This window comes from Abramis brama, assembly GCF_963993115.1.
Source record: "Abramis brama genome assembly, chromosome: 17".
Classification (NCBI taxonomy): domain Eukaryota; kingdom Metazoa; phylum Chordata; class Actinopteri; order Cypriniformes; family Leuciscidae; genus Abramis; species Abramis brama.
The window spans coordinates 713,915-731,067 of record NC_139979.1 but is presented as its reverse complement, the minus strand read 5'-3'; the positions used below and the strand labels follow the sequence as shown (position 1 = coordinate 731,067).

General features: G+C 42.2%; 1 protein-coding gene across 1 annotated transcript in view; it reads right to left on the bottom strand.

The window, feature by feature from the left end:
- Nucleotides 1-738: 738 nt before the first annotated feature.
- The window catches only part of iqgap3 (IQ motif containing GTPase activating protein 3), a 33,175-nt gene continuing 16,760 nt past the window's right edge, over nt 739-17,153 (bottom strand). The window contains 19 exon segments of the mRNA XM_084089626.1: nt 739-1,378; nt 1,514-1,622; nt 1,922-2,047; nt 2,546-2,706; nt 3,734-3,946; nt 5,437-5,453; nt 5,456-5,523; nt 5,614-5,752; nt 5,858-5,960; nt 7,014-7,146; nt 9,528-9,760; nt 9,995-10,079; nt 10,835-10,975; nt 11,402-11,626; nt 14,163-14,326; nt 14,497-14,649; nt 14,739-14,947; nt 15,324-15,393; nt 15,498-15,569. Coding sequence (XP_083945752.1) covers nt 1,265-1,378; nt 1,514-1,622; nt 1,922-2,047; nt 2,546-2,706; nt 3,734-3,946; nt 5,437-5,453; nt 5,456-5,523; nt 5,614-5,752; nt 5,858-5,960; nt 7,014-7,146; nt 9,528-9,760; nt 9,995-10,079; nt 10,835-10,975; nt 11,402-11,626; nt 14,163-14,326; nt 14,497-14,649; nt 14,739-14,947; nt 15,324-15,393; nt 15,498-15,569 — 2,535 coding nt within the window. The 3' untranslated portion in view covers nt 739-1,264.

The following is a 17,153-nucleotide window of genomic DNA, read 5'->3' as shown; positions in this document are numbered from 1 at the left end:
AATACGAAGTGACCGTTCTCGAAAGGGAACCTGAGTTTCACTGGCACATGGGAGAAGTTATTCTGCTTTAACTTTATTTTAACTATAATTACCTAAGAAAAGACAAATAAAAGTCCCCTTAAAAATTACATTTATTTGAATAAAATTTGATAAGTCCAACAATAAAATAGCTGTTTCTTGGTTACATTTTTGCTGTTAAGTCGAGGATTCATGTCCGCTGATAAAGATGACGAAAGATAAAGATCACATATAAAACATTTGGATTTTTAAAAACGATCAGCATGTCATTAATAAACATTTATTTACAAAAGCAGCTGGAACTGATGAAGAGAAAAATTAAGCAGCTAGCTGAAATAAAATGTTTAAGTTTTCGCATATTTTATTTCAGTTGACGTTTATTTAATTTCAAGTAATAAAAATGTTTTCTATAGTTTTGGTTTTAGTAAACTATAACTCTGATGAGACACGACTCAGATATAGTCAGAAAAACAGAAATCTTAGATCCTCCTGAAACTAACAGAATTAAAGACAAACCAGCGACTCGCAGAAAGACCCGCTTCAGAGAAATATGAAAGCTTTGAAGTTGTTCAATATTCAAGTCACAATATTTTTGTAGGCTTTTTAAATAAATATTTCAGGGAAACAAACATGTGAATCAGACCAAAGAGCTTTTTAAAGAGCAGCCAGTGTATGAAATATTAAATATTACACCATGAGCTTAATGTGCACAATGAGACGGACACTTCTATTCATGTAAAGTCTTTAATTGTGAATAAAAACAGCATGAAAAGCACAAGTGTTATAAATGACATAAAAACAGATGTGAAGAAGAGAAAAGGAATACAAAGATATTTCCGAAGAGAAAAACAGAGAATGACAGCAAATATTTACACAGAATTATTAGTTTGAGATGCTTTCACTAAAACAGCGTTTAAAAGAGCAGCTGGATAACTAGTGTACTAGTCTTCACACACACACACACACACACACACACACACACACACACACACACAGACATGAATCGATTTAATGTGTGTGAATGAACTGAAATATACTTCTGTGATTCTAATAAAGTAAAGGTTCCTTTTGTTTGCCAGTGATTAATACATGAATATATAAGTAGTGTACGAGAGTGTCTTGATTATATCAGAGTCGTTTTAGCTCTGGGAACGAGTCGTGTTTCTGTAACATTATAGCAAGATTAACGTTAGAGCAAGTAAAAGCACTCGTGCGCGTCACAGGACTGAACGTGCGACGCAACACTTCACTTTTTGAAGAATTTCTTGTTGAGAAGGAAGATGAGCAGATTGACGTTGACTTTGGCTTTATCGAACATCTTCATCACGGAAACTTGCTCATACTGAAGCTGCAGCAGATCCTGCACACACACACACACACAGATTATTTCTCATGTTTCATCCTCAAACACTATTAAGCATCTGTGAGATGCACATCAGCGCACACACACACATACACTCACTCACTGACACACACACACACACACACACGTCACCTGATACTTGAGAGGGAATCTCTCCATGTCCACACCCATGAAACGAGCCTTCACCAGGAACGCCCCGTCCTCCTCAGCGGGAACGATGTCAAAGATCACGTTCTTGAACCTGCACACACACACACACACACATACGCACACACACTCATTCAACTCATTTGCTTACTTTAATCATCGATGAGGTCAGAGTGTTTGATGGCGACTGGAGCAGTGTATCGACATGCAGCAGTGGATCTGTTTGATAATGCTGTGAGTGTGAGTGTTTATATATGAGTGTTTGTACATGAGTGTGTGTGTGTGTGTGTGAGAGTGATTGAGTGAGTGAGTGAGTGTGTGTGTGTGTACATGAGTGTGTGTGTGTGTAAGTGAGTGAGTGAGTGAGTGAGTGAGTGAGTGAGTGTGTCGTACTGTGTGACAGGAAGGTCTTCGATCTCCAGCAGAACTCCTTTCTCATGCAGACGAGCCGCTGTGTAAGTGAGTGTCGACTGCTTCTTCTTCCCTTTATTATCACACGCTTTCTTCCCGTTGATTTTACTGAGAGAGAGAGAGAGAGAGAGAGAGAGTGAGTGAGTGAGTGAGAGAGAGTGTGAGTGAGAGAGAGAGAGAGAGAGAGAGAGAGTGAGTGAGTGAGTGAGAGAGAGTGTGAGTGAGAGAGAGAGAGAGAGAGAGAGTGAGTGAGAGTGTGAGTGAGTGAGTGAGTGAGAGAGAGAGAGAGAGAGAGAGAGTGTGAGTGAGAGAGAGTGTAAGAGAGAGTGAGTGAGTGAGAGTGTGAGTGAGAGAGTGTGAGTGAGTGAGAGAGAGAGAGAGAGAGAGAGAGAGAGTGAGTGAGAGTGAGAGAGAGAGTGAGTGAGAGTGTGAGTGAGAGAGTGTGAGTGAGAAAGTGTGAGTGAGAGAGTGAGTGAGTGAGTGAGTGAGTGAGTGATAGAGAGAGTGAGTGAGTGAGTGAGTGAGTGAGTGATAGAGAGTGTGAGTGAGTGAGTCTGTGTGAGTGAGTGAGTCTGTGTGAGTGAGTGAGTGTGTGTGAGTGTGTACCTGGCGGTGAGGTTGTGTAGACAGGTGTTGATGTACTGGCTGTAGTAGTCGACCTGCTCCGAGTGGAAGGAGCTCTTGCACTGAAGACTGTGCAGAGTCTGTCTGAGTTTCACCAGCTCCGCCTGACGCCTCTGACGATACACACGCTGGTGACGGATGTCCTACACACACACACACACACACACACACACACACACACACACACACACACACACACACACACACACACACAGAGTCAGCACCAGAGACTGTAGAAAAAGATGGACGACACTCAAGATGGACCGCCAAAGTCCTAATATGGCACTGACATCTTGATGGCGATATCAAGGTCCCGCCCCTCACACACACACACACACACACCTGCAGAAACCATTAGAAGAGTTTACTGCAGTACAACAGTTATGGAAATGTAGAAATTAAAGTTAAAGCTCCAATCTCCTCTCAAAAATCCCCCAAAAGTCCATTTGTGCCTCAGTGATACTTTACTCAGAGAAGCTGTCAATCACAGCTGTCAATCATGACGTCACATTCCTGTTTTATAGCATCAAATAACTAACAAAAACTTATTTAAAAAAACGAACACTTAAACTTACATCAGAGTGATAAAAACTACATAAAATGACAAAACATCTTTGGGAAAAAAGTATTTGAAGTGTAATCGCGTCCCATTAGTCTTCATGGAGAGGGCGGGGCTTATGGCTTCACTTTCACAGGGTTCCCACACCTCAGTTAACTTCACATTCAAGGTCCTTTCAAGAACTTCCAGGTCCAATACCCTCAAATTCCAGGACTTCATGTGGGACACACTTCAGGTGAGCGCAAGGTTACATCGTGTCTCCTTGTAAGAAACATTGTTACAGATTTCATGTGTGTGTGTGTGTGTGTGAAATGTTGAGGTTCCATCGTAGTAGTTTCGTGCGCGTGAACGTCATAGCAACGTACAACACAAAGTACCTCACGCGGGAAACACTTAACGCAGCGCGTAACTAGCGTAAATCAAGCGAGCTAGTGCGCACAGGCCTGAAGTGTTGGTGAACACATTAGCGGACCGGAGGGAAGAATACAGATTTTTATCCCAGAAAATTTCTCGCACAAAATAAATTCAAGCACTTTCAAGAACCCGTGGGAACCCTGCTTTCAGGACTTGTGCGGCACGCTTGGTCAGCACACACACACACACACACTCACCTTGGCGATGAGCTGCAGCATGTGTGTGTGTGTGTCGGGGGGGCGCAGGGTCCCGATGGCCTCCAGTCTCCTCAGGTTCCTCAGGATCTTCCTCTTCTTCTCCTCCAGAGTCAGGCTGCCGTCGGACACCAGCGACTGGTTCCTCTTCATCTTCTCTGGGGTTCTGATGTCTCTCTGAGCGCGCTGGTGCATCATCCAGCCGTGCTGCACCTCCTGAACACACACACACACACACACACACACACGGTTTATACAAAGATCTCTCTCCCTCTCTCACTCTCTTGGAGAGAGAGAGAGAGTTAGAGAGAGAGAGAGACAGGTGGAGACAGAGCAACACTTTCTCTCCAGCTGTCACAACTATGAGGACATTACAGGGACTTTCTACACACAATTTGAAATACTTTGCCCTAACTTCCTAAAATTGAACAACAAAACACAAATTCAACATCTATTAGGTGAAAAAAGAGATTGTATCCTAGCGGCAAGATACACTGATGCCTGTCACAAAAAGAGAGAGTTGACGACCAATCAGTGATGCGCTCACACACACACACACACACACACACACACGCTCGTACACAAAACAAACACACAAACACTTACACACCGAATTCTAAATTGTTCACAGAATTTTTATTTTTTTATTTTTTTTAATGTTCATAAACTGTTCTATTTTTTCTTATTTTTATTTCTTATTTTATTTTATTTAATTATTATTATTATTTTCTGTACTGAATGTTCAAAATCATTTTCTATGCTGTTTTGATGCTTTGGCAATACAAATGTATTTTTGTCATGCAATAAAGCTTTATTGAATTGAGAGAGAGAGAGAGAGAGAGAGAGAGAGAGAGAGAGAGAGAGAGAGAGAGAGAGAGAGGAGAGAGAGAGAGAGAGAGAGAGAGAGAGAGAGAGAGAGAGAGAGAGAGAGAGAGAGAGAGAGAGAGAGAGAGAGAGAGAGAGAGAGAGAGAGAGAGAGAGAGAGAATGAATTGGAGAGAGTGAGTTAGAGAGAGAGAGAGAGAGAGAGAGAGAGAGAGAGAGAGAGAGTGAGAATGAATTGGAGAGAGTGAGTTAGAGAGAGTGAGAGAGAGAGAGTGAGAGTGAGAATGAATTGGAGAGAGTGAGTTAGAGAGAGAGAGAGAGAGAGAGAGAGAGAGAGAGAATTGGAGAGAGTGAGAGAGAGAGAGAGAGAGAGAGAGAGAATTGGAGAGAGAGAGAGAGAGAGAGAGAGAGAGAGAGAGAATTGGAGAGAGTGAGAGAGAGAGAGAGAGAGAGAGAGAGAGAGAGAGAGAGAGAGAGAATTGGAGAGAGTGAGAGAGAGAGAGAGAGAGAGAGAGAGAGAGAGAGAGAGAGAGATATTGGAGGAAATCTTTTACAAGAATACAATTGCCTGTAAAAATATGTGTACATAATTAAACTTTTAAAATTATTTAATTTATTACATTTGATATATAAAATTGACCCATTTCAAAAAATAAATACAATCATACACACACATATACATTATGTATTTTTTTGTTGAAATTATTCAAAATGTACATACATACAGTTTTTAATTGGAAGATTTCCTCATTCCTCTGAATGGTGTAACCAGTTTCAGTCACTGCGATGGCTGTGTGTGTATGTATGTGTGTGTGTGTGTATGTATGTGTGTGTGTGTGTGTGTGTGTGTGTGTGTGTGTGTGTATGTGTAGAGTCATGTACCTGATCTCTGGAGGCGAGACTTGAAGCACCTCACTGAGTGTGTCACCGGGCTGCGTTCTGATCACATCAATGATCAGCTGCTTAGTGCTGAAGAACAACCAGACAGGAAATGACCTCATCATCATCATCATCATCATCATCATCAGACACACTCATCATCCGACAGACTCCGCCCACCTCAGCAGAATCCCCCGCGCATCAGGCCGGTCATCAGAGCTCGTGAACACGTCAAACTTGCTGGTGAGCGTCAGAGAAACCTCCATCTTGGCCAAAGGCTGCTCCACATTTAGATCTGTGGGGTTGAGCTGCCCCTCACCTGCACACACACACACACACACACACACACACAGATCAGACTGAAGGGCCCTCAGGACCCTATCTAGGTAGGGAGCTCACTGGGCTTTGGATCTGTATGACTTACCGATGAGATCCTGCAGCGACGGCACTGATCCCAGATCCTGCAGAAGCTGCTGAAGAGGGTCTGAGGGATCGGGACACAGACAGTCCTGATGCTCCAACAGCAGCTGAGAGAGACACACACACACACACACACACACACACCAGCTTCATGAGGAGAGAGCACCAGCAGACTGTGTGCACAATCACAACAGTGGAATTTATAAAATTGCATAATTTATTTCCAGGATGACTGACTGCACAGAATTAAACATGGTCATGTGACCACAAAAAAAAAAAAAAAAACCTGATTCACAAACAAATGACTCAAATATATTTGACCGAAAAAGATTTATTTCATGTTAATTTTAAGATTTTTTTTTTTAATTCCCTCCATTGGCCCTTGCCAATCACGGCCTCCTAATAATCCCCATAGATTGAATTGGCTCGATCACTCTCTCTCCTCTCCACCTATAGCTGGTGTGTGTGTGTGTGTGTGTGTGTGTGTTGCACACTGGTGGTGTTGAGGAGAGATCCCCTGATATGATTGTAAAGCGCTCTGGGTGTACAGTAGCACATATGAAAGCACTATATAAATGCCTCATTCATTCATAAGAAGAGAAATATATGCACTATATTATAAGTTCATTATATTTTTCACTTAACCTGCTAACTTCATTATTGAATGTATGTTTGAATAAATCGGTGCATTTTATTGTTAATGTTTATATTTCAATAACAAATTAGAGTAGAAATAATTAAATCTTTAAAATTTATAAATTAAAATTGAGTTAAATGATATTTTCAGTTTGTAATAAATAAATAAATCATTAATAAATTGATTATTTTAGGTAACACGTTTGTTTTTTTTATAATTCAAATGAATTATGCAATAAAAATATATATTATATAATTACTAATATTATATGATATAATTATAATTAATATTTATACATTATTTCAGTGAGGATGTCCAGATTAGACTTTCAAGTCAACAGTAATATTGATTTATAAAGCTGTTTTATTACGGAGTTCATGGCTATTTAAATACAAGACTATTACTATGTAAATTATCATCCTTTTTTGATACTTTTTAATCAGGTTTCTATAACATGTATACTGTGAAATATCATTATCAAGCATAATTGTGAGCATATTGTGATGTAATGTTTGGCACTGACTCTGTGTGTGTTGATGAGTTCACTGATGGAGATGTAGATCACGGGTCTGTTGAGGATCAGCGTCTCTGAATATTCATCGATACTGAAGCGTTCCTCTGGCTCAGGCACGTCACACACCGCCCGCAGGAACTTCCTGTTACAGGAGAGAACCAGAGATGAGACAGGAAGTGCGTAGAGAACCGAGAGATGAGACAGGAAGTGCGTAGAGAACCGAGAGATGAGACAGGAAGTGCGTAGAGAACCGAGAGATGAGACAGGAAGTGCGTAGAGAACCGAGAGATGAGACAGGAAGTGCGTAGAGAACCGAGAGATGAGACAGGAAGTGCGCAGAGAACCGAGAGATGAGACAGGAAGTGCGTAGAGAACCGAGAGATGAGACGGGAAGTGCGTACAGAACCGAGAGATGAGACAGGAAGGAAGTGCGCAGAGAACCGAGAGATGAGACAGGAAGGAAGTGTGCAGAGAACCAGAGATGAGACGGGAAGTGCGTAGAGAACCGAGAGATGAGACAGGAAGGAAGTGTGTAGAGAACCGAGAGATGAGGCGGGAAGGAAGTGTGCAGAGAACCGAGAGATGAGACGGGAAGTGCGTAGAGAACCGAGAGATGAGACAGGAAGTGCGTAGAGAACCGAGAGATGAGACAGGAAGTGCGTAGAGAACCGAGAGATGAGACAGGAAGGAAGTGCGCAGAGAACCGAGAGATGAGACAGGAAGTGTGTAGAGAACCGAGAGATGAGACAGGAAGTGCGTAGAGAACCGAGAGATGAGACAGGAAGTGCGTAGAGAACCGAGAGATGAGACAGGAAGTGTGTAGAGAACCGAGAGATGAGACGGGAAGTGCGTAGAGAACCGAGAGATGAGACAGGAAGGAAGTGTGCGGAGAACCGAGAGATGAGACAGGAAGTGTGTAGAGAACCGAGAGATGAGACAGGAAGTGCGTAGAGAACCGAGAGATGAGACGGGAAGTGCGTAGAGAACCGAGAGATGAGACAGGAAGGAAGTGCGCAGAGAACCGAGAGATGAGACGGGAAGTGAGTAGAGAACCGAGAGATGAGACAGGAAGGAAGTGTGCAGAGAACCGAGAGATGAGACAGGAAGGAAGTGTGCAGAGAACCGAGAGATGAGACACGAAGGAAGTGTGCAGAGAACCGAGAGATGAGACAGGAAGTGTGTAGAGAACCCGAGAGATGAGACGGGAAGTGCGTAGAGAACTGAGAGATGAGACAGGAAGGAAGTGTGTAGAGAACCGAGAGATGAGACGGGAAGTGCGTAGAGAACCGAGAGATGAGACGGGAAGTGCGTAGAGAACCGAGAGATGAGACGGGAAGTGCGTAGAGAACCGAGAGATGAGACAGGAAGTGCGTAGAGAACCGAGAACCGAGAGATGAGACGGGAAGTGCGTAGAGAACCGAGAGATGAGACGGGAAGTGCGTACAGAACCGAGAGATGAGACGGGAAGTGCGTAGAGAACCGAGAGATGAGACAGGAAGTGCGTAGAGAACCGAAAGATGAGACAGGAAGGAAGTGTGCAGAGAACCGAGAGATGAGACAGGAAGGAAGTGTGTAGAGAACCGAGAGATGAGACAGGAAGTGTGCAGAGAACCGAGAGATGAGACAGGAAGGAAGTGTGTAGAGAACCGAGAGATGAGACAGGTGCTGCGTTCCAGTCCACTTTTAGACATGCACTTGCGAACTTCACTAAGCACTTCCCCTCGGGGGAATCCCCGCCGCCATTTTGAAGTGCGTTCCACTTCATGAAGTGGACGAGGGAAGTTTGTGTGGACAGACCCTCGTTCCCTCGATTTTGACAGAGGGAGCGAGTCTACTTCATATGTACCCTTCAGGCACCTATATGTCCCACAATGCAGTACGATTGTGACGTCACCAAAAATCTCGTCTAATCACCACCACAACAAACAACTCTATGATATATTAATTATATATTTTTTAATTGAAAACAACCCAAACACACCTATATACATTTGGATGCTGCATTAAACAAATTCTTAAAGGGAATTTTTTTTTAAATATTAAATCAACTCCACAGCTGATTCCAAGTGATCAAAGGCTTAGGACGCTCCAATTCAGCCCACCAAAGTTTCCGCCAGTAGTAGGCACTCATGCAACGTAAGCAATGACGTACATCCGAGTGAACGAGACGGAGGGAAGTTAGCGAGTGAAGGGCATGACAATTTTGGACTGGAACGCAGCCAGGAAGTGTGTAGAGAACCGAGAGTTGAGACAGGAAGTGTGTAGAGAACCGAGAGATGAGACAGGAAGGAAGTGTGCAGAGAAGTGCAAGTGTGTGTGTGATGTACTGGTTGAGAGCACGCGTGAGTGTGTGTGATGTACTGGTTGAGAGCGTGTGTGTGTGTGTGTGTGTGTGAGAGAGAGAGAGAGATGTACTGGTTGAGAGCATGCACTCACCTGAAGCGTGTGTGTGTGTGTGTGTGTGATGTACTGGTTGAGCACACGTGAGTGTGTGTGATGTACTGGTTGAGAGCGTGCACTCACCTGAAGCGTGTGTGTGTGTGAGAGATGTACTGGTTGAGCGCGCGCAGGTGAGCCGAGTCCCCGCTGAAGTGTTTGAGCGCTGCGCTGTGCTGAAGGATGCGAGCAATGGAACCCAGAGTCCGGCGCTGACCCGGAAGAAGAGCAGAACCGGCGCCGAACTCCACAACATCAAACCCGTCAGGAGCCACAACAGCAGGGTTCATGTAGCGATAGTAGATGAGGTTACCCACGATCTGATCACACACACACACACACACACACATCATTTTTTTTAGACATACATGCATACTTAATTTTCTTTACTAAAAATCTTAAACCTTTATATTAAAAAGATGTATATACACACATAATACATATTTTATGATCAAAAGCATTTATTTGTAGAAATGATTAATTTCTAAAAATAAAGACTTTATATTTTTAGGAATTATATATACATATGATAATCTGAGGTTTGAGAAATGTACCTTGTACAGCTCGTCCTCACTGGCCTGAGGAAACTTCTCCTGCAGGGCGTCTCTCAAAACTTTAGCAGTGTAGCGCAAACCGTACCTGTTTAAGACACACACACACACACACACACACACACACACACACACACTTAAGATATAAAATCAGCCCTAAAAAAAACTAATTTAAAAAACAAAACAAAAATGTTATCATCATCTAATATTCAGTCCCATCAAGAATTGACAGAACTTTTATACAGCCCAAAATTTCCTGCAACTTTTTTGACATTTTTTTTTTTATTGTCAATCAATAATCGGTATGAAATTAGTATTAGTAACAGTAAGAATATAATTACCTGTAATTTTTTTGTGCATAATTACTGAAATCGATTGTGTTCAGTTTTTCATTAATTCTTTGCAGGTAATATTGTATTCTAACGGTCACAAACACTGATTCTAAATATAGGAGGGACTGAATATAGTGACAAAACTGTGTTATTAAAATCACAACCACAAAAATATTAAGCAGTAAAAACTGTTTTTAACATTGATAATAATAAGAACCATTACTAATAATTGAGCAGTAAATCATCATATTAGAGTGATTTCTGAAGGATCATGTGACACTGAAGACTGGAGTAATGATGCTGAAAATTCAGCTTTGATCACAGGAATAAATTACACTTTACTATATATTCACATAGAAAACAGCTGATGTAAATCATAACAATATTTCACAATTTTTTTACTGTATTTTTGATCAAATAAACAGCTTTTGTGAGCAGAAGAGACTCACTGTTTCATAAACATCTCTAACTTCAGACCAGTAGTGTATATGTGTAGGCATGACACACTTACGGTAGTTTGTGTGTGTTGCTGGTAATGGCGTTTAACACGCGCTCCGTGAGGTTCTTCAGGTTTGTGATGGAGATGTTTAACCTCTGCTGGACCTCAGAGTGACTCAAGGCCTCCTCGACGCTCACCTCATACGGTAAACAACTGAAACACACACACAGACACACACAGCAGGTGATGTTCATCTCATAATTCAATTCAATTCATGTTTATTTGTATAGCGCTTTTCACAATACACAATTTCAAAGCAGCTTTACAGAAAATGTATTACAAGTCCACATTACAATTTACAGTGATCTGTTATCAGAGGAAACTGTCTAAGTTATGCATTTCAGAAATGTACATATACAAAATCCCAGTTAGCAAAAAATATATTAATTTAAACAATGTAACATTTATAAGATTTCATAAGAACTATCTCATACAGGAATTGCAATTCGCAACCTCACCACTAGATGCTGCTGATACCTTTAAAAACTACTCAAAAATATGATGTGTAATATTGTTACCATAATTTTTCTAAGTAGCACATAACATTTTTTACAGTGTTCCTATAGCATTCTCACAGACCTCTTCTGGCCGGTCTGGCTCTCGGTCTGGTTGACCCAGCTCTTGTAGATCTCCACAGGGTCGGTTCGGATGTTGAGGGCCCGGTCCTGCAGAACCTCTCTGATCGCCGGACCCAGGACGTCCTTCAGCGCGTTCTGACCGCGAGCGTGACGGTAGAAACTCACCAGCATCTTGATGACGGTGGGGTTTCCAGTGACCACTTCTTGCGGACGGTCCACCTTCACACTGCACACCAATTAACATGTTTGATTGATTAAATAAATGACTGATGGAAATAAATAAATTTCAGTGCAGATCAATTCACTAAAGGAATGATTAATGTGATGTTCGCTTATTTGCATTTTTATCTGGCACACGTATATTAAAGTGCCTCTATTATGCTCTTTTAAAGGTTCCTAATGTCGTTTTGTTTTCTTCTAAAAGATTCAGCTCTCTAAGCTCCGCCTCTGAGAGCTGCTCTGCTCTGATTGGTCAGACACTGAACACTCATTATCATATCTGAATCTCAGCTCTTGATCACAGTGATACGAACAGTAACGATGGCTTGGGTTTTACCGTATCAATCTCATCAAAGTGGAAAACAGCGTCTTCTCGACATGAACACCACAAACCAAACTCTTCCAGTCTCAGATAAACTAGTGTTTGAGGGCGGGGCTTAGAGACGCTGCTCAGCCAATCAAGACCATAGGGCGGACATTATGTAAATTTGTTACAAACTTATGTAGGTTTGAACGGGAAGTAAGACACACACAGCTAAATTACACACTACATGAAAGGTAGTGGTGGAATGGATCACAAAATTGACAGTTTGGATCATTTAAGGTTTTTGAGCCACGGATCGGATCAAAAAAAAAAAAAAAAAGAATATATATATATATATATATATATATATATATATATATATATATATATATATATATATATATATATATATATATATATATACACACACACGTGTTACCGGCAAAGTGTGTAATCCAGCATTCTATAGAATGCCTAGGTAATGTATAGAATTAGGTAGGGGTGTGACGAGACGCTTACTCCACGAGACGAGACGAGGCACGAGATTGGGTTCACGAGAACGAGACAAGACGAGATTTTTACACAATTTTTAAGAAATCCTCAATGATGAAATATATGAATGGAAAATAGTCTTTTATTCAACTGAAAATCACAAAATGCAAAACTATTTAGGTGCATTTTGAAATCAACTTGTAATGAATGTTATTTTACTTCTATTTTAATGAATTATATGCGGTAAAGGACATGCAAACACTGCAAAATGTTTTGCTATAAACTCTACTGTCTGGCTTCTCCCCTGTACGATTTCACATGAGAAATCGAACTCCTTTCCACAAATCGAACATAAAAAAAAATAAAACAGTATAAATAAAATAAATATAAATAACTGAAATAACACTTTAAATGCAAACAGTAAGTGTGTATCCATACTCAAAGTAGGCCTACTGCTCTCTCAAAACTACAAGTTCAAACAGAAACATTTTTTTTCTTCAAGCATGAAAAAGAGATAAATTAACTACACAGAACAGCCTAAGATTATGGTAATGTTCTTTTTCAAGAATATAAGCATGTCGACGATTTCTGGCAGCAGTTGAGACCTTTGGGCAGTAACTAGGGCTGCACGATATGAGGAAAAGCTGCGATGTGCGATAACATTGTTTAATATTGCGATGTCGATATGACTTGTGATATGTGAATGTTAGCTATACTGTCCCCATGTCTTAGTGCTTTAATAGGTTCTTTGCGCGATAGGTCAAATGTTTATTACCTGCCTGGTTCAGATTACACTATTTTAGCGCGATTTTGGCACGATCCGTTTCGTGGAGATTCGTAAAGGACAACGGGCGTCGGGACGCAAGATTCGATCGTTTCATTTCGTATAGTGTGTCATAGTGGGCGACAACGCGTCTGTGATGCTTCAGGACATCACGACAGAAAGACTAGCATGTTTAATTTTAACGGTCCTCCACGACGGGTTGATTGTGTGCGAGAGTGAGTGAGAGTGCGAGCAACAGTGAGTGTGCGTGTGTGCGCGCGCGCGAGTGAGCATGTGTGCGCGCGAGTGAGTGAGTGAGCGAGCGAGCGAGGGACAGTGAGTGTGTGTGTGTGCGCGGAGTGTGTGTGTGATTGGCCCGGCACACAAATGATTTAAAAGTGGCAGGGGCATCTTCAATACTAATTTCACCCTCACGCTCCATCACTCTGACATCACAACAACTCACGAGACAAAGTTTCACCTCGACGAGAAATCTCGTCGGGTTTTAATCTCGCGAGATCTCGTAACACCCCTAGAATTAGGTAATGTATTTTTTGCAAAAAACATCAGGAATTCTATACATTGCCTAGGCATTCTATACAATACCGGGATTTCACACTTTGCCGGTAACACATATATATATATATATATATATGTGTGTGTGTGTGTGTGGGGCTGTGCGCACAGATAATGTGCGAGTCCCGATTTTCGCCTCTTCTTCCGTGTTTGAAATTGTTTGAATATGTAAATTAGCAAGACAAACCGTGTCCAAATGATAAACGTTCACTATATGACGGTTAAATTTAGCAGTTAATCCGCGAATCACATGCGAGCCGAACCGTGTGGAGCTGATCCGTACGATCACCATCACCTGAGATCCGTTTCACCTCTAATGAAAGCTAATATTCAAAAAAGCATTATAGGGGAACTTTAACTCATGAGCGGTGTGTGTGTGTGTGAGAGAGAGAGTGTGTGTGTGTGTACCTGATCTCGTGGCGTAGCGCGGCAGTGAAGAGTTGCAGCAGAAGGAAAGCCTCCCTGCAGTCGGAGCCGTAGTTGAAGAGAGTGAAGATCACCGTCTCCATGAAGCTGGTGCTTTTATTCTGAGGCATCAGGAAGATCAGCTGAGCCAGATACAGCGGCTGGGTCTACACACACACACACACACACAGAGAGAGAGAGAGAGAGAGAGAGAAAAAAAAAAGCACAGAAAGTTTTGTGTGATGGGTAGGTTTAGGGGTCAGGTTAGGGTGTGTGTGTGTGTGTGTGTGTGTGTGTGTGTGTGTGTGTGTGTGTGTGTGAGAGAGAGAGAGTGTACCTGCAGCAGGTAGAACAGGTGCTGATAGGCCTCAAGTTTTTCTCTCTTCTCTTTACTGAGAGCTTTCAGGCCCTTGTGTTTGTCCAGAGCCATCATGTCACTCAACTGCTCCTTATTCTTCTTCGTGAGCTTCTTACAGTGAGACACCACCTCCTACAGACAGACAGACAGACAGACAGAGGCAATCAGAAATACAGACAGACAGATGAACAGAGCCGTCGTGTCTCCGCTGGTTGTCTGACCTGTAGCGTGACCCGGTTCCGGACCAGCAGGCCGATCTTCAGGTCCATGAGGTCCAGGTCGTGCTCCTGCTGTCTGTTGGCCCGGATGGACCTCACCACCTCCTCCCTGAGCCTCAGCAGCTCCGCCTCCTGACGGATGTCAGCGTCTCCACACTCCAGCAGGTGCGCGAACTTACACACCACTGCCAGCGGCGGCGCGCTCGAGTGAACTGCAGACCAGATATTTTTAATCTTCGCTATTGCTTCAGTGCAAACGAACAAGCGCTGTTATATGTTGTGCAGTGACGAGTGTGTTCGAGTAAGCCAGATATGAGCAGATTCTGCGCAACACACTGCATTTAATATATGATGATGACTCTCGAGTATTTGCACTAAATCTGCAGAGATTTGTCTTACTTGAACTTCTCCAGCAAAGTGAGTAAACATAATCAGTAACACACTAAATTAGCCAGTGATTTGACAGCGTTACTCGCCACGGATGATGTTTACCCACATTCGGGGGGTGTTCATGTCAAACCCTGGTCACAAACGTCTGAACGGTAATATCAAATATAGTGATTGTGAAGTTCATCATCAGTGACTGACCCAGTAGGCGATACTCCTCGCGGGCTCTGCTGGCTCTGAAGAACGCCTGGATCCGGATTATAGCTCCAACCTGACGGATAAATAAACACACAGATGAACACACACACACACACACACACACACACACACACACACACTCATCATCATGATGCCAGACGCAGGCGTGACCCTCACATGTCTCCTGAAGTAAGCGAGCCGTGCGAGATAGTTCCTGCGGGCGAGCCACATCTTCACTGCGGCCTGGATCTGAGAGCGAAGAGAGTCACACGTGAGTCCACACACACGCACGCACGCACGCACGCACGCACACACACACACGCACGCATCTGTACATCTTGTACATCTGTCTTTATGAGAACATTTATTGACACAATGCAATCTCTAGCCGCTTACCCTAACCTTACCCATCACAACTAAGTGCCTAACCCGACCCCTGACCCTAAACCGACCCTTGACCTCATTATAACCTTATCCCTAAAACCAAGTCTTGACCCTCAAACAGGCCTTTAAAGGCTCTCAGAGACTGAGGACCGGCAAACATGTCCTCACTTTACTCTCTGTCCTCACTCCACTGGGCTAGGGGTGTAACGATATTCGAACCGAACCGAAAAACCGCGATACAACAGCCACGGTTCGAACCGCGATACTCTCATGTCGAACCGAACGCGCCCCGCCCCCTGCTGCCCCGGCCCAACTCTCACATCACTTTGTCACAAAACTATTTTTTTCTTCCTTGACATTTGATTAAATAGTTATTAATGAGTACACTTTTAACAACTAATAAGAGCTGTAGTTTTACTAAATATTATTTACTAAATAAAATGCATGTCACGTGATTTGGGTGATCGATCACGCTCGGGAGTTTACATACGCACTTCAGGATGGCAACTCCGCGGCATATTGAGATTGAAGACCCTCCGGTCACAACCACTGACTGATACAACAGCAGCAGTGCTGATCACGACACTTGAGAATGATCACCGACACCGTCATCATCCAATATGATGACATATCACAGCTTTTTTTAATCATCGTTTTGAGACAAATCATTGTTTGATTTGCGAACATAATCCTCTGCCGTCTGGTCGCTTCCGCTTCAAGCCGGAATCAATTTTGGCGAATGCAAACAACGTGATTATTGTTCATGAGTCCAACATCCAGCCACGCAAGAAAACATGAAATCTACCTGAGGGAATAATATGCTCGCAAAATATTTCTGATTATTATTAATGTTTAAAACTGTTTTGTTTTTTCCCCCAGGATTCTTTGAAGAATGTAAAGATCATAATAGATTTATTTGAAATAGAAAGCTTGTGTAACACTATAATTTACTGTCACTTTTGATTAGCCTAATGCATCCTTGCTGAATAAAAGTAGGCAATTACTTTCTTTAATTTCTTTCCCAAAAAAAATTATCTTACTAACCTCAAACTTTTGAACTGTAGGCCTATGTATAATGTTAAAAAAGCTTTCTATTTCAGATAAATGCTGTTATTTTGAATGGTGGTTTGTTTGTAATGTGACATTTTGTTTGTATGACATTAAAATTATTTTTAGAATTAAATTGTACATAAATAGGTTAAGCAATACAAATGTGTTTGTCTGATAACCTTTTAAACATATACTTAACTACAGTTTGCAGACACTGAAATTATGTACATTGTGCGATACAGTACAAATATTTTGAGTGTCCCTCGTTTTCCTATAAAGAATCACGATTGTCCCGCATTTTCCTTTTCTGAAGTTGGCAACCCTACTCAGGTGTGCAGTTTATTTCTGACTAGTCAGTGGAGGCATTTATTTCATTTTAGTTAACTCAGGTGTGCTAAC